At 40.9% G+C, this 24,894-nt stretch overlaps 1 protein-coding gene across 2 annotated transcripts in view; it reads right to left on the bottom strand.

Moving 5' to 3' along the window:
• Positions 1-1,025: 1,025 nt before the first annotated feature.
• gpc1b (glypican 1b) overlaps positions 1,026-24,894 on the bottom strand; it is a 66,709-nt gene continuing 42,840 nt past the window's right edge. For both annotated transcript variants that reach the window (XM_085439318.1, XM_085439317.1), the window contains exons 5-12: positions 14,502-14,729; positions 13,783-13,946; positions 9,028-9,193; positions 8,724-8,854; positions 7,060-7,185; positions 6,590-6,723; positions 5,249-5,424; positions 1,026-4,625 (exon numbers count right to left, since the gene is read on the bottom strand). In XM_085439318.1, the coding sequence (XP_085295444.1) occupies positions 4,423-4,625; positions 5,249-5,424; positions 6,590-6,723; positions 7,060-7,185; positions 8,724-8,854; positions 9,028-9,193; positions 13,783-13,946; positions 14,502-14,729 (1,328 nt within the window). In that variant the 3' untranslated portion in view covers positions 1,026-4,422. The remainder of the gene's footprint in view (positions 4,626-5,248; positions 5,425-6,589; positions 6,724-7,059; positions 7,186-8,723; positions 8,855-9,027; positions 9,194-13,782; positions 13,947-14,501; positions 14,730-24,894) is intronic.

Here is a 24,894-nt window from a genome sequence, read left to right as displayed (position 1 = left end):
CAGCAACAATTACTTCTTTCCTGCTTGAAAGAAGACTTCAGCTTTTATAGAGGTGCTCACACTCGCCGATGATCAATAAAACAAGAGCATTTGTTTAGCAGCATCTGGCTGATACTTATTCTGTTAGTGCACTTAGCAGTTAGGGTGTACTTGGTTTTTGAGGACAATATAAACACTTGAGCTTTTCTCACACGAGCCCATACATCTGTGGCTTCATGAAGGCAAAGGTACGTGTATTGAGTTGAGTAGACTTGTCCCATTAAGCTGATATTTAACAATCATAAAAGTACAGGGAAGGGCAAACGGAAAGCCAGAAGAGTGAGAACAGTGCAAGTATAGTTGGGCATTTTTGTGCGCTGTAAGTAGAGTGAATGATTGACAGATACTGATTGTGTTTGAATCACAATATAAATGTTTCTGTCTACTGAAAAGAAACTGCAAAGGGTACTAATAATTTTGTGAAATGATTCCCAACATACTTGGGAGTGTACACTGGATAGCGCTTTAGAAATACTTAAATATTGCAGCTCCTACCCGATGGCAAGTTCTTCTGTTTCTCCAGTTTCACACATATATAATTTGTAACTTAATGAGCTTAAGACATGGAGACACCGCACAACTGCACTAAGCTGTTACCTTCTGTACGTATATTATTATAAGCACTTTGGTGTCTGTAAAAAGGGTAGCTTTACAGACTCTCATAGGATAACCCTCAAGTATGTGTTAAAATCATCCTGAGGGAGCTGGTTGTTTATCGTCTACACACAGAAACAGGACAAAGCACTCAGTGTGCTCTGAACAGTTCTTCCTGTGTGGCAACACTAGACAGCAGCTGTCACCTCTGACATCATCACCAGAGCCCATTGGCTCTTTTCAGGTGTCAGTGTGCCCCGCTGCACTCTGACAAGACAACTTAGGTAGATGGTTCGATCAGCTGGGAGACCCAGCACTTTTTTTCCTAGCTCAAGCTGAGCGATGACTGTGATGGAACACACCAACCATTAAAGAAAAACAGGACACAAGACTGTTGAAAATCTTACAATGTATATAATTGACACAAGATTTCAGGTACAACAGCAAATGAGACATTTTAGATATTTTTCAACCTCTTTCTGGCTTCCATGTTCACCACAAGAACAAACTCTCTGTCGATAACAATGAAACGAAAGTAAATCAAAACAGGAAAAATAAAAGTATTTTTGTCCTCATAAACTGGCACCCTTCAGATGTGCCTCGAAGTCTCAGCTCAGTGTGGAGTAAATCTGTTTCGTTTTTCTTCTCTTTTTTTTTTTTAACGGCTGGATAATCAGCTTTGCATTATTGCCACCTACAGTGATGAACGAAGGCAGGATTGAGGCATACACACTGATTTGAGATCAGTGCCCTTGACAATCTGTTCTCCTTCCTCTCACACTCGGGGGCTTAATGTTTACACTGTTTCACCATACTCAGACAGGAGACATCTTGCCGGGCCATATCTACGTACACACACCCCCCCAATCGATAGTTGTTTCTGGAAGGTGTCGACTCACATATTGATCAACCATCTTGTGATGTCTTTGTGCAGACAATGCCATTTATTGGCCTCATAAAAGTGCAGGTTTTTATAAAAGGGGAGGGGAGCGTGGGGCTTTGAACAACAAATTAATGAGATCAAAAGGTCAAGAAGGAGTGGGCATGGGGAGGGGTTGTGCAAATTTCAGCTAATGACATTGTGAGGCTGTCATTGAAACTGGAGATGTGAGCCTAAAGTTGTAAATCATCTTTGAACTGGAATGTCACCATCACAGTTGAAGTACTTCCTTTTATTATTACAGGGCTGCATGCGCACCTTCACATTCATATTCAGATCTTTTCTAGAGAGTCTTAAAAAGAGGACCTATGTGGCGTGCTTGCTAAACGGTACTTTTGAAGTTGTTGTTTTTCTCCTCACCACCAACATCTTGCATCATAGCATCTCTCTGTTTAAATCTTAAAACTGATCTCAAAGTATCAAAGGCAGTCACAGGCAGATTTCTTAACCAGGGACTAACAGAAAGACAGACAGACACACACGCACACACATATTCACACAGCAACAAATCGTTCATTAATAGAGCATATCAAAAAAGAAGTTACCATTAAAATAACCTGTCATGTCACACATAGGGCAACAACAACAACAACCCCTTTTCAGAGCAGAAACTAACCAAGTATATATCAGATGTACTTCTAAAACTCTGACAGCACCCCACGCTATCCTAAAGCATTCGGAGTATTATCAGCAGGGAGTGCATGTACTGTAAATGATTTTTCACAACATGAATTATATAGAGGATTGTCCCAATGCACAGATGAAGTAATGGCGTACTTTAAAAATCATGTCCACTTGACTCCTCTGCATCCTGTCTCGCTGTTCCATGAAATAAGATTCCATCAATACATATGATCATTTATTACAGTGAAAGTTTTGAAAATGCAATTTCTGAAAAACGAGTTGTATTAAGCTCCTGTTACTGTCAGTTTAATAGCACTCTGTCACACCGTGTTAGTGCAGTACATTTTAGTTCATCTCATTTCTGTGTCATCCGAACTACTGTCGATTCAAAGAGGCGCTATCGTCAATCCCTCTTCTGCGCTTTCAATCAAAGACAAGTACACGCATTCACACGCAAACGAAACACATACGCGGGCATCGTCCCATCGTCCTGCACGCAGCACTCCTGAATGAGAACGCTGGCATTGCTTTGAACTAAATTGTGGTACATGTTTTCTCCCTAGCAAGCATCAAATCGGGCGGGGGGAGAAAGCCTTAAACTGTGTTCCCATAACATTCCCAGTAAGGTTGACACATAATGAAGCACTGTGTCATTGTCATATTGCCTTGCTACAACGCAGAAGCACGAGGAACGCTTTAAAGGTCATTATAACTGATGAGTGGGGAAAAGGGCAGAGGAGGTTGGCAAAAAATAGGCACCGATATAGAAATGTTTCAGATAATGAAAGGCGGACATGGATACTGACAGATGATGAAAAAATAAGCGGTAAGAGCACACAACGATCTTGCTTTTGTCAAATTTTGGGAACTAAAAGCATGTTTTTTTTAATTTTTTATTTCCCCCTTCTACAAAATGGCAAAGAAGCAATCAAAAATATAGACGTGCACGGTGTGGCTTTTACTGTTATATGGATCACTGCGGCAATCACTCATGAAAAAAAAAAAATCGATGATACTGAAATTATGATTCTAATCACAGGAACACTGGGCCATTGCGGGGAACCCACAAAATTTTATGCATATTATATTTTTGCTCTCCTGTGAATGTAAAAGGAATACTAAAAGAAGTGCAGCAGGACAGCGGAGCCTCTGCTTTTGTGTGCATTTCTGCTGTGCTACAAGACTCCAAGATCATTTCATTCAATCCTTTGTCACAGGGGTCATCTTAACGCGACACCTCCTTTCCACGTAGCACACTCTATAGCGAAAAGCTGCTTCCATCTGAGACCTGTCCCAGCCGAGCACGTGCTTTGCTTAAACAAGAATGTTGAGTTGATGCTACACTGCCAGCAGGTTCTGGAGAGAGGGAGGGAGGGAGACAATCTCGGTGGGGCCGGGGGAGGAGGGTGGGATGGGGAGTGTAGGAATAAGTGGATGGATGGAGTAGAGGACAGACCGTGTTACTCCTACACCGGGCGATCGTGCCAGTGTGACTGTGATCACGGCTATTATTACAGATTACATGATGAAATGGCAAAAGTGCTGACGCTAAGTGCTCTCAACCTCACTGTGTGAGCGAGTGCATACAAGTAATGATACTGTGAGGCTTAATGCATTAAGAGGTTTGATGGGTCATGCTGTCCAGATAATTCTCCTTTTAAAGTCAGCAGATATTTTTTTCTTTTTCCTATAAATATCTAAATGTGATTAAATCATTTTGGGACAAATATAATCATAAATAAACAATTCCCACGGTCACAAGTGGAATACCGACACGTAGTATCTGGGTGCCACTGCAAAAAGCTCGACTCTCCCTCTCCCTATGGTGTCAACACCAACATACTGTTAGCAATACAGTCTCGCACACGCTTTAGGAGCAGATATAACCTCAGAGAAAACCAAACACCAAAAACAAAACATTAGAAGATGCAAAAAAAAAAAAAAAAAAAAAAAGACCAGCTCTAAAGGTGTCATAGTATAGGAAGAATAAAAGATGAGAGCAGAACAAAAAAAACAAAAACGTTTATGAGTACTCATATTTCCATTTTGCTCCAATCCAACACCAAAAGGAAGTCCATCCATGTGATTTATTGTTGTTGTTTCTTTAGATTTCTTTAGTTTTGGCAAGCTAACTAACCCCCAACTTCTCCTCCCTCCCCTTTTCAACTCTCCCCAACCCCCGGTGCCCCAGTCTCAGTCCCAGTTGGCAGATTCCACCTCGTCAATTATCGCCGGAGCAGCAAAATGAGCAGTGTAAGCAGGTAAATGCTGATGGAGGGAAGGTTCTGCATGGCTGAGCCTTTCACCCTCTCGTTTTCTGGAGGGTAGGGAATGGCCACAGGTCGGTCAGTGATGGGGAGAACAAGGCGTGTATCCCGGGAACACATGTCATCCGCGCACCCGCTTCCTGAGCCGCTGGCGTCATCACCTATAGACACAGGGTACGGACATGAGCTCACTCTTCCAACAGGAATAAAGCTGTCACTAACCCTATTAACCATACAGTGCACATAAAGTGTTTGTTTAACTGCCAGTAAAAATTTGGCATTGACTGTTCAGGGGCAAAGAGAATACGGCTATGAGTCAACATTGTCATGAGTTACTTAAATTACGTGGTATGAAAAATGAAATCAGATAATCAAAAAAGGCATTCCTGATTTTCACAGGTTTAGTTGGAAAACATGTTTTTGATTAATCGTCAATGGACAAAGATGCCCTAAAAAAGCTTTCAGCATAGTGTAGTTGTTGTAGGGAAAACAAGACACAAGACACCTGCAGCTCATGTACAGGAAATGTAAGTTGTAACAGGATATTTTATGCAATCATGGGTATTTTCAGTCTAAACCAAGTGAGTAGCATAAAAGAGTTAAAAAATCTACACAGGAAGCATAGTAGGAGTAGAAGGCAGAACAGACAGGGTGAGTTGCAGGTGAGGTGTGTCTGTTTCTTTATTTTTTATTCTTTAATTTGAGAGAAGTTACAATAATGTAATCATGAGTAGGTCATCTGATTTGAGGTTTCTTGTGGGCTGAGATGATAAAGATTACTCACTGGTGTCCTGAAATTCCACATCCTGGCCATTTAGAGCATTCTTCAGGCGGTGAGTCATAATCTTCAGCTGCATTATTTGTTGGCGTATTGTCATGTCTGGTTTGGTGATGTCAATTTCCACTTCAGGGTTGTTGATCTGACTGGCTAAGCCGTCATTCATTAACTCAGGAAGGTACCTGTGAACAGTTAACAGCCAGCGTGCTCAGCACCAGGTGGAAGTGTGCACAATCAAGCAATTCGTTTTCTGGATTTTCCAGGATTCTGGAGAGTCGCTTTCCTTAAAGATGTCGTCATTAGCTTAGCAGACTCAAGATGAGTGTAACGCAATTAGCTCTTGTGACAAAATGTTTCAAAACAAGAAGAAAGCCATACTTTAAGCTAATGCAACAGGACCACAGAGCGACTGGCATACAACAACACTGTGCATATAGCACCATGGAAAGTATTCACCCCCCTCCCTGATTTCTTAGTGTTTTTGGATCTTTGTCACACTTACATGTTTCAGATTATCAAAGAATTTTCAATATTAGACAGAGATAACCCAAGAAAATAAAAATGCAGTTTTTAACTGATGATTTTGTTCAAAAAAGGGAAAGAAGCTTTGGGGAAATTTTGGCCCCCTCTCCTTTGCAAAATGATCTCAATTGAGCCACATTGGAGGGTTTTTGAGAATGAATGGCCTGTTTAAGGTCATGCCAAAGCATCATAATCAGATTCTCTTTGAGCTTCAGGGTATGAACTGATGGCCAAACATTCTCCATCAGGACTTTCTGGTAGAGAGCAGAATTCATGGTTCCATCAGTTATGGCACGTCATCCAGGTCCTGAAGCAGCAAATCAAGATCTTTTTTGGTAAATGTGAGACAAGAATTTCTGTTCTTTTTGGTAAACAGTGGTTTTCTCCTTAGGAATCTCCCATGGCTGCCATTTCCGCCCAGGCTCTTTTTTTATTGCTGAATCATGAACTCTGACCTTAACTGAGGCAAGTGAGGTCTTTAGATGCTGTTCTCCTGTGACCTCCTGGATGAATCATTGTTTAGACCTTTAAGCCTGCTTCACTTTGTCAGACAGATTCTGTATAAGTAATTTCTTGATTCAGCAGGTCTGACAGTGGTTAGTGAAATTGAACTCAGTTTTCCAGGGAATGTGGTAATGGTAGTTTTGGATAGCATTTTTAATTTTATTCAGTATTAAAATTTGTTTGATCATCTGAAACATGTAAGTGTAAAAATATGCAAAAAAAAACAAGAACAAGAAATCAGGAAAGAATAAGGAAAACTTTTTCACAACATTGGAATTCTGTGTTGAAGTAATAATTTCTTCATGGGTTCATATTCCCTACCTGGCACGGTTGTTGCCATTCCAACACTTGTCTTCGGACCCTAATCCAGTGGCCACTCTGTCACTGCAGATGAGATTTGGGAGAGAAGTCCAGTATGGCCTATTGTCCCCCAGTATTATTCTTACATCAGACACCTGAGGCAAAGTTGTTGAGAGCACATTCATGAGCATTTATACTTTTCCCCCCCCAAAGTCACAGTATGCTGTCACACACCAACAATAAGAAACACTCTGGGTCCCTCAATAACCAACTGCAGTGTTCAGTCATCTGACACATTTATCCTTCCAAGCATTCATTCCCGTCTAATCACTTCATAGTTATCTGTGCGTAGGTGAAATTGAACAGCAAAAGTGGTTCAATTGGCCTTGATGACCAATGACTCTTCCTTTAAAAAACATCACTATGAATGGGACAGATTAGGCCATCAGAGAGCAATAACAAGGTGCCAATTCAGTTGGGTACATACTAACCAATTTTTCGATTTTGTCAGAGCTGGCTTCCAACCTGTCCTCCACTGTAAACGTCCCTCGCTTCATGATTTCATCATCTGTGCTGGTGGTTCCTGCTTCCTTGGGTTTGCCACATGTCTGGAAAAGCTGGGGAGGAAAAGGCAAATCGAAATGTTGAATGAGAAGATAAATGGCATAGCCGTTAATAAACAGCTGAAACAGTCCTAACAAAAAGAGGGTTTCTATTCTTTTGTGTGTGTGTGTGTGTGTGTGTGGGGGGTATGTATTTACTATATCTAATATTAAAAAAAATAAAAATAGTAAAAATAAACCAAGAATAATAACTTGTTTTGTTTATGTGCATAACCTCGTGAGTCAATGACAGCATCACTTTAGCAGAATGATTCACAACTCGGAAAGTATTACTCGTCCCTAGGGGCTTTGGATTTTATAAATGCTACTCAGGGAATACAGTAAAAACTGCAGTCAATCTGTCATCCAGTCTGGCCTGCTTAGAGGAGCCTCAAGACTTTGAACCTTCACACACACTGTAACTATTAAAAAGAAAATCCTATCTTGAGCTGCTATTAATTTTATTATGACTCACACAACATCAAAAATTAATTGATAAACTCCTTGTTTCAGGGTTTGAGTAAGCAGCTTAACAGTTTGGCTTTGACTCAGTTACAGAGCAGTGGCATATATTTCCATATAGGCTACGCAGTGTAATATCTGCATTTGGCATAATTCGTCAGGAAAGCTTGTAACACAACATATGGCTTTTGACATCAGTCGATTATGTATGATAGGAAATAATCTATCCAACACTATAACTCTGCGCGCCATATTACATGAAGATCAGAGGCTGAAGCTGTGTGTGATTACATACAGGACCAGGTCAGCGGCAGACCGCCAGTCCACTGCTAACCTCAAGGGAGCCAGCCTCTTAAACAGCTAACCAGCACAGAGGAAGCTTTGTCTTTCCTCTCAACGTCCACGCCGTTTCCCACCTTTACCAAACTAATCAGTCAGTTTTTCAGTGCTGCCAGTTGTTTTTAAGGCTCATATAAACTGTTACCCAAGCACCATTAAAAAGTTAAGTAATTGCTTGGCCTGAAGGCTCTGTCATGACTCACATGCCTTCATTTGAAATCAAATATCTGGAGCATGATAACAGCATTAATGTAGTGGGAGGAAATGTGTTAACTGCATATACAAAGCAGGGCAATGAAGTCACATAGTGACCCAGCATGTGAACTCAAGTCCAAATGTTCTTTTGGAGGGAACCAATTTCTATTAGTTTGTGTTTTTTTAAGAGATTTCAGATTCTTTTGATTGCTAACTACTATTTTTACGGCATTACCAAGTGCTAAGGATCTTTAAAAAGCCAAACGTCAGCTACCAGTGTTTCTTCACTGACTTTCACCCATATAAAAAAAGCAAACAATGCTTCAATTCACATCTATGTTTCCAAAAGTTTTCCAAATTAGTAATTACATTGTTAGCAGAAACTAGAAACAAGTAGGACCACCTGAAAGTTAGCTTAAGTGTTCATTTCAGTTGTCGATGATGGTTTTAAGACTGTGGCTCAGCTCACAGTATCGTTTGATGTCTTTTTTGAGGTGCACAGTAAATGCTGATCACATCGTTTCGACCTGTATGCGTGTACCAGTGTGTGTTCTGACCTTGCTGTTGATGCTGGCTATATTCTCCATCATGGTATTCATAGCTTCTGATATGTAACTGGGAAGGGAGAGGATCACACTTTCCACACCAGCAGGGTCATCTAAACGGTCAGCCACCTGGATCATTGTATCTAAAGAGCCATGAGGCACAGTTAGTGTGAAGAAAGTGCGAAGTGTTTCATATGTAGGGCCTCAGTGTGTTGATAGCGTGACTCCCCTTTATTAGAATCAGGTGTGGGTTGAACGTTTGAGCTGGGCATATGGTTAAACTGGATTCATATGAGGGAGTGTATGTGCGCCCCACCTGCTAGGTGCCTCCACTCTGTGTCGAGGTCAGCCTGGTTGGCCAGACAGCCCTTCATGACGTTGGTGCAGTAGTTCAGACAAGGTCTAGCAGACGGCATCCCACGGCAGTGGGGACAGTAAGTCATCTTCATTATGGCTCGCATGCACTCCTGGCTCATTGGCACCTGGGTAAGACAGAGATATAAATAAACATGCACCACTTTGATAAAAGAAAAAAATCAAGTCAAATACTGTTTGGTTAAGCTTACATGAGAGACAAAACTTTGCACGTTTGACTATTTAAACTGTTAAACTGCTTTTGTACAGAAGACATGAATATGGAAAATGATCTGTTTTAATAAGATGTGAAAATGTACATTTTGTTTTAGCTACACAATGACAGTGGCAGCAGTAGGAGGTCACCTCCCATGATGACCTTTTTTTTTTTTAGTTTGCACCAGGATCTCTTTCATCACAGTTTCCTTGGAAACTAGTTAGCAAGAATTAGCTTTTTGTTTCAAATGCGATGAAAAGGTCCTGACATTCATACAAGTATTTTCAGTCTCTCACTCTATCCTTCCTGTCTCTTGCACTCTTCCCTCTATCCCACAAGGCTGTTCCCCCAGGAAAAGGCCTTCGTGCGTGAAAAGTGAAACTGGGTTAATACCAGTAAGCTCTGTTCACAAGAGAGTACAGCTATGCATACAAAACCTAAGGAAGTGTTGGGTGTGTGTCTGTGTGTGAGAAAGAGAGAGAGAGAGAGAGAGAGAGAGAGCAACAGAACGAGTCCAGCTACGCATACAAAGCTTCTCTAAGCCGACATCTGGGCCAGCCTAATGCTTTTCCAGGAAACTGCAGTTCCAACAGCAAAGTCATAGTTAAAACCAGCTTTTAACAAATATACAGTGAAAATAGGACAACAATAGGGTTCATGTGTGAAAATAATTCAGATATTTTTCTACAGATGCTTGTTGATATCAGGGGAAACGAAACTGTTCTTATTCATGCTAGCACTGATTTCTGAAGTCCATAGCACTGTTTCCTAAAAACAGCTTCCGAGCAACATTTATGGGTGTGTATTTTAGTACTATAAGTAGTCAGTAGCTACTTTAATGATAATATCAAGAAAGATCATTGAAATTTAATCAAAGATTTGACTTGCAAAACTTTATTTTGACACTTTATCAACTCTACATAAAATCTTAAACCACATTAAAAATAAAACAAGCACTGTAAATTAGTTAACACTTGTGTGTAAAAAGGGATCGATAGAATTTGGTAATTGGTCTCAGTTACACACGGACAGCAAAGAAGTGACACAGAAAAAGAATAACCGTGTTCCCAGGCCTGATCTCAAGTCATTTGAGACATGAGTCAGATCCTCGTCCCTGCCCTCCTTTATTCCCTTCCTCCCATCCGTACTCTACTTCTTGTTAACCAGGGATGAGTCAGAAAATTGCTTTTTTTGGTGAAAGAGAAGAATGGAGTGTGCAGCGAGGACTGGGGAGAATAACTGAAAATGAGAGATACAGATGTTAAAACGCTATTAGATTAACTGAGGGGAATTTAAAAAACAACAACAAAAAAACAAAAACTGGGAGATGTTAATGAAATCCTCCTGAAAAGAGATTAATCAAGTGTTTCCTACATCATCCATGCAGTGTCAATACTGGGAATCACTGGCACTGCACAAGAGACGTGAAATGTGCAGTTCTGCTGTGTTGCTTGTTAGAGGTTAATGTTGACAACTTCCCAAGGCTGGCAGCCTGGAAACTGTGGCACACCTGGCTTTAGGAAAGTAAAAGCTTTCAAATTATAAGTAGTAATACAACCCATATCTTATTCCTACTGGAGTGCAGAAACCCATCTCGGTTTGATAAAGTTCGACATATATTCCTTGATATTTTTCGCACATGCGGATCCTCAATGTCTCTTTCATACTCTAAGTCGTCCTCGCTTCACCCTCACTGCATGCTTCCCATACCTGTTTGTACATTGCCCACAGCAAATGTCCATGAAGACACACCGTCTTTCTTTCTGTTTGTCTCTCCTCTGTAATTAGTAAGGATATATGGACAGCCTCTCCTCCCTTGTGTTACAGAACAAGCTGATCCCGACTCCTTGCCTCCAGAGTGAGCAATTCGCGTGGCCTACTTCCTACTCTCCCCTTACCCAAGGGAATAAAACAGTCTGCAAAAAAAAGTTAAGGACACACGTAACAACTGGTGCAGCCCAAAGCGAAGCAAGGGAGGAATTAATACTCAACCAGAAAGCCAGACAGACCTTCCTGCTGACACCTTTTTTTCTGTCTTATAAAAACATCTCTAAAATTATCACTCTCTCTCTCTCTCTGCTTTACTCTATTCACAGCATCCTTTAAGGATACTCTTTCATCACCTGCCACCACAGCTAAGGCTTATCGGGAATTCATTTCATCTTTCTTATGAAAACAAACTTCTGTGGAGGACTACAAGGATTGGAGGCACACACATACACAGAGGGAATTTTGTCTTATCCTGCCTTAATACCTCCTCCAGCAGCCTACAGTAAACACCTTCAGTTACTGACCTCTTTGCAAGTTTCAGTGCACATTTTTTTTTTCTAAAAAGAGAGGCTGCCTCATTAACGCACATGCATTAATCTACTGCTAATAGAATTTCATTGGAATGGAGGGGAAAGCTGAAATTAATTTACATACAAGATACAGCCACAGACAGAGAACACAGCAGGGTGTGGTTGTGGGAAACAAACAGAAACTACTATTCACAATTTACAAGGAGAAGAGCTGCAGAATTTAAAGACAACACACACACACACAAAAAAAAATGAGAGAGTAGGAAGATAAGGATACGAGAGGAAGCTGGATTTTGTCAAAGCTTTCCTATATCTGCCCCCCCCCCACACACACACACACATTTTTCTCACTGTTTTAATTTATTCCTATCAAGCGCAGTGCTGTACCAATCTGCATAAGTACAGCACAACTGTGACTGTGTGCTGGGAGGACAGCGACACAGACAAACGCACAAATTATACATGTGAAGTTGAACAGTTGGCTGATGTCTGCACCTCGTCCAGTCAAATCCTATCAGAGAGGCCTTGACTCGGAAGAAACTTGGCCTTGCGTGTTTTTTGAAACACGCCAAAAATTCTCTTTTAAAACCAGACTGACCAAGTGTGCCCATCGTGACTATTCTTGCACTACAGAGTGCTCTACTCTAAATAGGACAGAAGGCACTCCATGACCTCATTCAGAACGCAGCAGCTCCAATACCCTGGCATTAGCGCTGAAATGACATTCTGTAATTTTGTTAAAAGCTGCGCTAATTATTTACTCGTTTTCCCCGAGCCACCCTTGTTCAGTGAACTCATCACTCACTACTCTTCAGCACTGGCAAAGTGGTCGAGGATCATGCCTTAAAAAAGGCGTAGTAACTCCGGGAGAAATGTGTGTGCACATTTTTAGTACCTTTCAACGCTGGGGTTCAGTCTGTATATGAATATGTTTGTCTAAAAAAGATGCTCATTAAAATAGCATTGATGGATCATGAATAGGAATTGCAACATTCCCCACATGTATTCTGTTGTTTACTCCTCCACCTACTTGCAAAAAGGTCAAATTGTTTTTCTGCATGTGGTACGTTAGTTCAAGAACCCCGGGTCTTTGTACGTCTGACAACGCCCACAAACTAATCACATACATTAAAGTGACAGGAAAGAGCACAGTAGTTCTCGCCCTTTACCCTTTCGTGGTCATTCACAGCACAAAGTTATCAAAGAAATACCTGTAATATTCATACTTTTTTACAGGATCTGTTTCCTCAAAGCATTTTTCACTGAACCTCATCTCTCTCCACTCTGCTTGCCCACTGTCTGACAGCAGATATTTTTCACAGGGGCATCAATACCGGCCACCTCCCTGAAATTATTTCTCAGTCTCGCTCTCATCTTAACCTTACTCTTGCCTTTTACAAAGAGGGGATCATTTCTCTTGGGGGAAATTAACCTGCCTCACAGCCTAGGGAGACATTTTTCAGCGTGGAGAGGGAATTAACTGTAGTTGCAGGGGCAAGCTGAGCCCGAGGCCATGCTTCGCAGAGTGTCTTGCTTCTGCTAACGCTGATCTGAGGGGAAAAGAATCAAAACTGAACCCTGTGGAAAAGTATTTTTAATTTTTCTTCTGTTTATTTACTCACACACACACTCCCCCCCCCCCTTTTTTTTTTTTCAATTACATAACTCTGTCATTATACAGTGAATGTGACTCAGGCAGATCTGAAATATGCTCGATTAATTTCTGGATCTCGCAGTAATGTTGTTCGGGTGTCACTGAATGCTACTCGTTATTTTGCAGAAACATTAGTAGAGCTGCTGATGTTTGTTTGTTGCCAGCAGCATTTTTTTTGCCTTACATCAATACCTACAGCGCTGTACCGCACAGAAATAATAAATGCTTCTGAAAATCTGTCGTGATGTTCATGTTTCCACACAAGGGGCAGCGGTTTTAACTTCATTAACATTATATCAGCCAGGCCTCTGACAAAGAAGATGCCCCGAGTTCTTCCACACAGCTGACAGCTCAGCTTCTCTGGATGAATCCTGAGCTCCACCAGAGCTGTCGGTACATTTTTATTAAGATGCCCGTTATTATGTACAAAACTAGATTTCGCTGTTTAAATTATGCATTGGGCCTGGAACTGCAGAGGTGAGGGCAGGAAAACAGAGCTGCTGCTCAGTCTAAAGGATCATGCAAGATGAGAAGAAATAGTTTTACCTGGGATACTCTGCGTACGGCTTCGCCCGCAGTCACCAGGCCCTGAACAAACGAACGTGCAGCCACAAGCGTGCGCGTGACTTTCATCTTCATTTGACGGGGTGTGTCTCCAAAAGGCCGCAGTGTGTCTATCTGCTTAGACACACACTCCAGGTAGTCCTCACCTGTAATCAGCAAACACATCAAACGAAATCTTCAAGTAGAAAATCTCACCACTTCTCAAGGTTTTGGGTTAACCCCTGAAGGCTGAAGCTAAAATTATTTAAAAGTAAATAATAAATCATTTATTTTATTTTTTACTCAAAAAAAATCTTACACATGCATCGGACCTTTTAGCAGTTTCTTTAGACCTGATGTGTTACATGTGTTGCTTTTGATATATTTTAGCCTGCTTCACTTTGTTAGACACGTTGTACTTAAGTGATTTCTTGATTCAACAGCTCTGACAGCAAGCAGGTCATCAGGTGAACAAAAGATGTGGGTAATCATAGTTGAAAGCAAATTCTCAAGAAACTAGAGCTGCTAGCTGCTGCAGTGTGCCAGGTTCATGGTATTACTGTAATAAACCATGCATCGACCAGTTTCCAATATGGTTAACAGAACATGAAATAATCCCAAGCCAAATAAAATAAGTTATTTTTTTTGTTTTTTTACTGTAGCAGAGAGCCAGCGAAAAGCTTTTAGCTGTTATGTGCGTCCAACAAGTGAACTAAATGTACCTATGACATATTGCCCGTTTGCCTGGAAAAAGAGCTTCTCCAGGAGCCTGATCCAGAAGTCATTAAGTGTTTCTTCCAGGTTGATGTTGGCTCCTCGGTAGTACTTCTTCAATTCTGTGTATAACTCGGAGAAAACATCCGAATTCTTGTTGTATAGAGAGCCCCAAGTTGAAGTGAAAGTCTCTTGTAGGTTCAATTCAGAGCGGTTCAGCAAATCTAGAAAGTGACCTGAAAACAACAAAAATTTAAACAGCTGTTATAATGTGAAATATTTGTATTCTCGTGTTTTATTACTTTGCAATGTGCTGCTCCATGAAGACCTTAATGTCACCGTTTCAAAATAAGTCAGAGCCATCAATACAAGATGCGTCAATACAGTACTCTTTTGCAAAAAAAGTCACTTATTCCAACACAAAATTCCACTTATTTTTTAAATGCTTTGTGCTGCATGCCAACAGCCTCACACTGTCAATGAACCTTAAGTTAAAGTATGCGAGAATGCCTCTCTAGGGCATGTCAGGGAACTGACAGTGCTTGGGGGTTTGGTTATATACTGCTCCAAGTGAGGATTTACAGATATGGTTAATGGGCACATGCACACATTCAAGCGCACAAGCAGATAAACAGAAAGAGTCAACTAGGCAGGATGTCACACTTGGAGAAAATCATACAAATTCATATCCAACACTAATGTTGTATTGTTTCACAATACAATCTAATACAGCTTCACCAATAATTACAGACTAAAACATTGCAAAAACTCGTAGTAGTATAGACGTACATAATGTTAAGCTTAAGATTGATTTAACGTAAAGCTTTTAGATAGCAATATACAGGAGTAAACAAGAGTATCAGATGAGACAGGTGTAACGGGTAGCTCATTGCTATCCTTGGGCTTGTGTTGAGAGGTGTACACATTTTCAGTTTGCTTTCATAAATCCCACATTTTCTGTGGCCAGTGGCATAAACAAGTTTACATCCATTTTATGTATGAACTCAGAAATTCAGCCCTGTTTCTGCAAGATTATGACAACAAAAAGTTCAACACGACAACAGTGTACCTTAACCATCCATCCATTCCAGCCAACATTTGCATTTCTTTGTTGACTTTAGTTACAAATAGGGTTGGCACCTTAGTGAATTTGAGTGTGTGTACATCCTTGTGGATATGGTAAGTGTCTGTGTGCTAGGGAGATGGAGACTGTAGTCTGCAGCAGTATTTATTTTGCATTATAGGTGTCTTATCTTTGGCAACAACCACCCACAGTCGAGAGGCACTGCAAAAAAGGGGGATGCTGCAGCCCCCACATGGGACCCCTTTCCTGGGGTTAGCTTAGTCCCCTGATGCAGTTATTTAAAAAACAAAACAAAAAAAGCAACATCACAGCACTCACAAACATCCATCTCCCACACTGTCTTGCATATTTAAAGAAAATACAAACACACCCTGCCTTGTAGGAAAAACCGTTCCGAGTGATACGGTAGCAAAGCTATAACACCCACATGAGCAGAGCCAATCGGGGCACAGTAAGACAATCACAGCACTTGGTGTTACATAACCTGTTAATATGCTAAGTCCATCCTGACCCATCTGTGTAGCATTATCCAAGCTCTGGCCTTGTTGGATACTGTATCTCTGTTCTGCCTTCCCAGTCATTAATAAACCCTAGCTGACTTTGCTCCATAGCTGCTGGTCTTTGCTGCTTTCTGGTAAAAGAAATAAAAGTGTGAGAGATTTGCTCATTTTTAAACCCTTTTTTTGTCTTTCATTCTTCTCGCAAACACTCTGAGGCTTATACTTTTCCAGTTTTGATTTTCCTATTTTGGGTGGTGGTTTAATCTTGGGAACGTGCCGGGATATTTTTCTGTTTAAATCAAGCTGATTTTCTACTTTGTTTTGGTTTCTAAAACGCCATTCCCTGACGCAATAGAGACCATTATCACATTCTTGTTCTCTGCCACATTTAATTGCCTCCTGGAAATGAAAGACAGTGTAAAATGTGGTTTTGGACTGCACGTTTTGAAGCTTCAACATTAGTGTTTTTAGTCTCTGCCATTTTTTTTCCAAGCCAGAAATTACCTTACGTGGATGTAAGGATCTAATGCTAACTCATCAGCTAGTCCCAGAGGCACTACAGTTTTCGCCACATCTGCCTTGGCCTCTTTTTTAAGCTCCAGAAGTTGCCCCTTGCTTCAAACCCAGAATAATGGCAGGTCAGATTATTTATAGTATGCTTCATGCTCAAACCCTGATGATGATTTCTTAAAACTGGCAGAAAGCAAGCAAGTCAAGTAATTATCTAATTTGAGGGCTTACTCCCTGATGACAACAATGGTAGGCCAGGTTAAACTTTGTAATATATAATACTTTAGATAAATGGGGGGTTGAGTAAAACACTGTGATGATTAAAGGCTGAAAAGGTTGGTGCAAACTGCTTCAGCAAGTTACAGAAGACATTGCTAGCGAGCTTCTAATTATAACTACAGACTTCATAGCACAGAGAAAATGTCAACACATCGAATGCCATCTTTGTGATGCAAATCACTTCTTATATTGTAATGCTTGGCGAGATAAATGCTTCTGAAATGTAGCAGCTGTATATCCAGTATTTATTACACAGCAGCTGCATGACACATCGCTCCCCAGTTCCCCAGCCTCCTGTCACTCAAACTATCTGCAAACACAGCACTGGACCAGACTCCACATACCAGCAGAGCTACATGCATGATAGGAGAACTCACATTCTTATATATATAAATCGAATCAGCACACAGAGAAAGCAACTTCCAAGTGACAGCGCATTCATATGTACACAGTGAAGGATCACAGCCCCCGCACGAACACACACACACACACACACACACACACACACACACACAATCCAGAGTACACAGCAGCAGTCAGACAGACAGAAGGGAAGCTGCTCTGACAGGTGCAGATTTACTTTTAATCTCTATTAGAAATTATTCCGGCTGTGTACTGTCAGCCACACTGTAAATAAGTCTGGCTAAATGAAATGGCTTTCAGCAGAATAGCAAAGGATGTTGTTCAGCTGCTGAGGAGAAGTTGTTTTCGCCATTCAATGCACAATCTGCATTTCTGTTTACAGTTTTTTGCTTGGGGCATGTTTTAAGTGCTCACATGTGGAGGGCAGATCTCGGTAAATGGTACAGTGTTGTACAGTTCTCCTCTGCCCTTTAACTCAAGTGAGTAATAGCCATCATTAGTATGACACAAACCCTCTGTGCATGTGTGTGTGCACGCTCGCTCGCTTGGGCTATTGTGTGTGAAAATGACCTTTCTCATTCTTCATCGGTTTGCATCTCCATGACATAGGGAGTCATATGACTTCCCTCTCTATATACACCCTTTCTTTTACGCTCACCCACAATCCTCTGCCATCCCTCAAAGCTTAACCTCTACACTTTCTCCCCCGGTGTCTGCTCTCTGGGGGAAAGATTGATGGGAAAGGATGCTTAATTGCCTATATCCCAGCACACCGGGTGTGGAGGGGACAGACGGGACGAATAACAGCAGAAACAGCTGCACGCTATTACATGTGTTTACAGTAAAGCTATACATATATGGCGAATGCTCATGTTAAAAATGGAGAAAGATTCAAATAATGAGGTCAGCAAATTTACAAGTAATCCCTATAAGCCAGAAGCTCAGCCTTCAGACCGCTTTAAACACCAAGTTTCTGACAGTGTTTGGCGTACGATGTGTATGATATCGTTAATGCAGTCTTCTCAGGCACACAGCTCTGTCTGTGAGAACACAGCAGCCCTATTTGCAAGAGGCAGCCAGTCAGAAGAAATATCCTATTCTATTTAAAAAATAACTGTTGCTGTCAAGACTTACACATTTATCGGGCAAGAAATAAACATTTATCTGCTGGGAACCTAAAAAGCCAACCTGGTATATAAACTCAAACTCTAATTTGATTGACAGGTCAATACATACACGAAAAGGAGTTTCTCAGCCTCAGGAAACCGTCTGTGTACATAACTATGAGCAATACATAACACTTCATGGCCAACAGAGTGGGTCTAGCCACAAATACACCACGTGGTGCACATCAAGTTTAACAACAACCATATTACAGCTCAAAAACCTCAAATATGAAGCTCACACTTACTACTGATTGTGGCGTTTCGCGATTTGATGTCATGATAATATTGTGTCTGCTGCAAACACCAAGCACACTTAATGCATTTCTTCATAATTAACAGCTATAACTTTCTTTAATGTGACAGCAGATCAAGAAAATCGCTAACATCACCAAAGCGACACTCTACACCCGTCACATTCTTGCTTTCATTCTTTCATCTCTCTAACTGTCTAACACGCACGCGTGAGCTAAGCGAAGCATGTGTGTCTTAATGACTTTCTTCCTGCGCTGAGTGGGAAGTTAATGATTTCATTTGTAATCACTCTGAGCTTCACATCTAGGCCACCTTGACATGTCAGAAGCTTATTTTAAGTCTATTCCTACTTTCTCTTATTTGGATGCTTTGTAACCTCCTTAAATTACATACACGCACGCACACACACGCGCTTTAACACCTTGTATGTCTGCGCTCAGTTATTCTACAGCCCCCTGTATTCTTTCATGCTTTAATACAGTCCTTTAAACCAGACAAACAGCCTCACCTTCCATGTGCCCTCTTCACGTGACCGTCTGTCTGGCTTTAATCCTCTCCCTACTACTCAAGTTGTGTCACTGACAGAAGATTCAGAGAAAGGTACCAGTGATGTTACCCCAGCTGCCAATCACTCTTTCTTAGAGCTTGGACTGATCTCAAATGGTTTTCTCACATCAGGGTATTAACTGACTGAGTATTATGTCACTCATACGATGGGCTTAATGGGCCTGGGAACATTTACCACAGTCTAATAAAATTGGATCTCATGGAAACCATATCACTGAATGAAAAAAGCAAAATAAAAACAAACAAAAACAAAATTACAAATAGGTTCATTTTAAAAGTGCAAATTCTTTTGCAGTGTGCCTATTATCACCTCCTCTCTCTCTAGTCTCCAGTAAAACTTAAGCGTTTGTTTCCTCTAATTGGAAGGTAACAGTTCCTGGCATGTGCAGAAAATGTTTCAAAGCCCTTGTGACCACGCTTGAACACTGCAAATACTTCCAATCCCAGAATTGTTTACAACAGAATAACATTATAATCGAAACAAAATGGCAAAATAATTAAAGTAGAAGTGAATTCCAATTCTCATCTACTTTAATTTGTGCATACTGTACTTACAGCAGCTCATCCACTCACCCCCATATAGCTAGTGTATGGTCGTAAATAGCAAACACAAGGATGTGAAGGATGAGCTGTGTTTTGGCAGAGCACCACGTACTGACAGGGGCCGATCGGACAGATCAGTGAAGGAATGAAAAGGTAATAAAAGAAGAAAACGGTGCTGCCAAGGCAGCAATTGTATATTTCGCTCTTATTTGACAGCCTTGATTCTGTTTGTCCGTTTGACAAGTGCTGAAAAATCACATTAGCTGATGGTTCTTTGGCAGAGAAGAGAGAGACGGGGAGCAAACCATGAAGCATATGCCAAGAGAGAAGGAGGGAGGAAATCAGGTGGCAGAGATAGAATAAAAAAAATAAAATGAGAAAGCAGAGGACATTCAGTACATCTGCTATCGCTGAACACATATTTTAATACTGGAATATTTGTGTCTGTTTCTACTGCTGATGCCCTCTACATTAAAATATAAATTGATTGGTCATGCTTTTAATTTTTGTTGGTTGATGGCTGAGCATTCAGATAGTTTCCTGGGGTATTAAACACTGGTGCAATGATACAGTTGCTCCAGGTTTTTCTTCTATCCTGACCTCCAACTGACAGTGTTTCTAAATGATAACATTATTTTCAAATTATAGAGGAAAAAAAGACTAAAAATGTGTTTCCCTTGGCCGATAGCCTAATTTCCACTAAATGAATCTAAATGAAAAACAGATATATGGCTCTGTGATAGACTGCTAGCTAAAAAATATCCAAATAACCAGCAAGACACACCTGAGTGATGCACTCTGGTGCTTTTACTTCCCTTCTCCTACGTATACTACTACCAATAATAATAAATAAATAAATAAATAAAACATGCATAAACAAACAACTGCTGACTTGGGCGCAGTGAATGCACAAATGATAGTCTGGGAGCCATTAGACTGTTTATGAATCAGACTGGCTCTCCATCAATAACAACACTTATCACACACATTGTGCTCCAGGAACACTGCGAGCCCCTTAGTCAGAATTTAGATGCCGTTAAAAAGCCTCTTATATTAAACAAGCCGACACATCACATAATGCACGTCGTTTATCAGCAGGCCCTCTGCAAAAGCATTTACTCCACTTTCTCTCTGTCTCCCCTCCTATTTTCCCTGGCTGGCATTATGCACCATTTACCCAAAGCTGTTTCTTCCTTATCCAGCTGGTTCTCTTTTTCAGACTTTTTTTTTTCTCTCTCTCCCTTGGTTGTTTCCACCAAAAGTCCATACCATTGCTTATCCTCATTATCATTTTGTTCTCTTTTATTCCCTTAATTTACTTTCCACTGCATTCCTCAAGACCATCCTTCCTCGCACATTCCTCTCTCCCTTTCTCACTTTTGTCCCTTTTTTTTAAAAATTTTATCATTCCTAGGCGTCATCGCTCCTGGTGAGTAATGTGTTTGGCATAATTAGGCCAGCCTACTCCAGGTCTCCACTGACATGATTTGCATGCAGATAAAATGAACCGATTATGGACCACAATGGGAGTAGATGTCCTTGTCTCTCATGACATCATCAGAGGTGACCCTAAAAGCAGGAAATTAGAAGGTTTTGTGGTTTAGTACAAGGTGCAAGTGAACTGACTAAATAAAAAAACATTGCAACTTAAGTGTACAATTCAGGGATTTTGTGATCAGATGAATGAACATGCTTTGGAGAACCACTGGTCCCTGACAGGTTGTGAGTGGTTCCTGGAGGTTGCTGGTAGTAGCTAATGTGAAACTGATCTCAAAGAGGTATGTGGTGCTGCATCGAAAATCCCCTTGACATTGCTAACAGGTTACCCCGGTTGTTACTAGTTTGCATGGGAAGGCAAATGTTCTCAATTTTGATTTTGTGTCGCACTTTTTCAAGTTTCCCCACAGCTCAGAGAATAAATGACGAGTTTTTGCAGACATGTTTGTATCTTATATTCTCCAACTGGATGTGGAACGCACATTTTTTCCTACGTTGCCAGGGGATCACCAGCAGGTCTCTAGGCCTGTCTGACCTTTCTACTCTACCTGAGCACTCAAAGCACTGCATAGACCTTGCCTTTTTTTACTACTCATTCACACAAGCACTTTTTTCTATGCTGAACCTTTCTATCTAACATTCACACACATTCATATTCCAATGGATGCATCAGAGAGCAACTTGAGGTTAGCATCTTGCATTTATCTATCTTGCCCAGGAATATTTGGCATGCAGACTGGAATAGCTAAGAATCAAACCACCAGCCTTCTGATTTGTAAATGACCTGCTACCTCCTGAGCTAGTAAAAGAAAGTAAATGAGGTTGTGGTCCAAAAGCACCCTAGTTTGTCACATACTTGGGTTTATATAGAACTTTCTTAGTCATACTGACCACTCAAAGTGTTTGAGATTATAAACCACATTTAACCCGACATTCTTTATTCTGCTTTATTCTACACCTTTTATATACCTCATACACGTGGCCAGTTTATCCACATTCATGGGTTTGAAAATACACCCTTTACTACTTTAAAGACATGCTTAAGCTATCAACTCATATGACAGTGGTATAAGATAACAATTCATCAGATGACCGTGAAAATTAAATAGAAGGATCTATGGGAGTTCTATTAGTTTTGGCAAGAAAGAAAAAAGAAACACTCCTTAGGTCACGGTCCAGACAAGCCAAGTCTTAGAGTAGCTCTAGTCTGCAAAGCAGCAGGATCATGACAGGGGTTTTGTAATTGTATAGAGAATGTTGTAGGGGCAGGGTGTGTCTCACACTGTACCAACAAGTTTCGTATACAGTAAAAGTACACTCCTGCATTAAGCTGTATGTTTGAGATATACAGCCAATAACACAACACACACACACATGCACAGTGTGTGCACACAATTATCCAGATGTCACTGATGACACTATTAGGCCAAACAGTGCCTGCCAGGTTTAAGGTTTCCATCTGTTAAACACACCTGGCTGCCATCTAACACACAGCTCCCTTTGGTGCCATCACTCTCTTTGTTCTTCTTGACCTTCTCCCTCTCACTTTCATATGTAATCCCATCTTGCTGTCTCTTTCTGGTCCCCCCCCCCCCCCCCCCCCAACACACACACTCTGCCTTTGCATTCCTTCTCTCTCTTTTATCCCTCAAGTTGCTTCATTTCTGCCCTCATTTCTATTCTCACTGACAAGTATTTGTTTGACTTTAATTTTTTATTTCTCCCAACACTGGTTACTCATTTAATGCTACATAAAAAAATCCCTTACAGCCAATCATAGTGACACAGAATAAATCACAAACCTGCAAACATACACATCTAAACATATAGTTGCATATATGCAGTGTACAGTCTCTCAAACCCAGAGTCAGCTGATGTGAATATGGCAGTCCTCTAATCTGCGGCTTGGTTGGTGCTTCTTCCAGAGTTCCTGAATCTAAAAAGGCCTAACTTCTCTGGGCTGGAAGAGTAACACCCTACATTTAGCCACATGGTGCAAGCTAGCCCACACCCTGCTAAACAGAGCCAGATGTGGAGAGACTGGAAGCATGGTACCGTGTCAAGTCACTGAACAAATATGGCTAAAATCTACTTCTCCTCATCTGTTTGACCATATCTCCCTTAACTTTGCAAAAATACTTCATGTTTAGGACTCTTGATCCAGACACCCCACTTTTAAAACACTCCAATGCAAAAGAAAATGTAACAGTAGCGGTTTAACCGTAGTCTGACATAGAAGTAACGTGTCTTATTTTCCACTTCACAACAGCAAAGGCTAACAACAGGATGTCTTTAGGAAAAAATTGTTTTATCCTGCCAAACTGCTGGTCATGTGGTTGCAAGTGTGACACATTATGGTCCAATTAACCCCAGTCTATCGTTCAGCTCTCTTTGAGAAGACGGCCTTTAGCAGATGGTTTTCAGGCCTCGAGGTCCCAACACACATATACTTCTCCCTCTGTCAGCTCTGCATCGCCATATGATGCTCACTGGGGTAAGATAAGGGAACACGAAAAACAGGCAGAGAAAAACAAAACTGAAAGGAGTCCGGTGGGTGGGGAACAGAGGCTGTACAAATGTTTTTACATTTGTGATCAACAAAACAGAGCAGTCTAATTAATTTACTGTCTCAAGCAACAGCAGCTATCAAACATTTATAACAGCATGTCTGGCAAGCATACACAAACACAAAACAAGCTCCAAAAATGACCTCATTGTGACAGAACACAACCAACCATGTTCGGGATGTGTGCGTCTGTGTGTGTTTATCTTAGAATTTTTTGGATGCAAATCATTACAATGTTTAGAGACTGTAGCTGAGTGCTGCTTAAATGTGTGCGTCTGTGGACTGTGTTGTTTACTGGCTCTGCTGTGCTAAATGAAGTGTCTCCCCGAAGAATGGGAAAGTTCAAGAACTGTAGGATGACGAGCTAAAATGGAGAGAATTTTGTAGGTCTTGGATTGCTTTCTGTGTGCTTGTGTACTTTTGCTTCGGAGCGGGGTGGCTCACAGCAACGGCGCCGTGAGCGAAAAGGAGGGTCCATGAGAACGAAGGACACAGAGCAATAGAAAAAGAGTAAACAAAAGTCTCTCAGCCACTAATCACTGTGATCTGAAAAGGTCAGGCTAACTAGCCAAGCTCAGAGCCTCGGCTGACAGATCCATTGTCACAGTCTGGCCAAGGGGAAGAAGTGGAGCACAGAGACACCCTTCTATTAACTGGAGCAAGTCATTACACACAAATAATTGCCTTGGTGTACCAATGCACTCATTTAATCTCTCTCTCTTCCCATCCCTCAGACTTATAACATTGTACTTAAAATCTCATACATTTTATATTATTATGATCTTATTGTATCATTTTTCAAGGTGTAGAGCAGATTTAGTGATTGAGACTATAATAATAATCTTATATAGTACTTTCCAAACCTCTAGGTGCAGTGAGTTATCGAAATGTGCAAATATAAATGGAAATACAGAGACTGTATGAATTTAATGCATTTGAAAGTCAATATATTGGGTTAATCACCTTTGTTCTCCAACTCGGTTTGAACTCTCTTGGGCACAAGTTCTTATAATGTCTTTAAGTAGTCTTCAGGACTAGTTCTCCAGACTTTTTGAAGGACATTCAAATCTTTTC

The sequence above is a fragment of the Copadichromis virginalis genome, linkage group LG18 (assembly GCF_057382275.1).
Source record: "Copadichromis virginalis isolate Kocher_CV1m ecotype Utaka linkage group LG18, C_Virginalis_male_GT1.1, whole genome shotgun sequence".
Classification (NCBI taxonomy): Eukaryota; Metazoa; Chordata; class Actinopteri; order Cichliformes; family Cichlidae; genus Copadichromis; species Copadichromis virginalis.
This window is presented reverse-complemented; position numbering and strand designations above follow the sequence as displayed.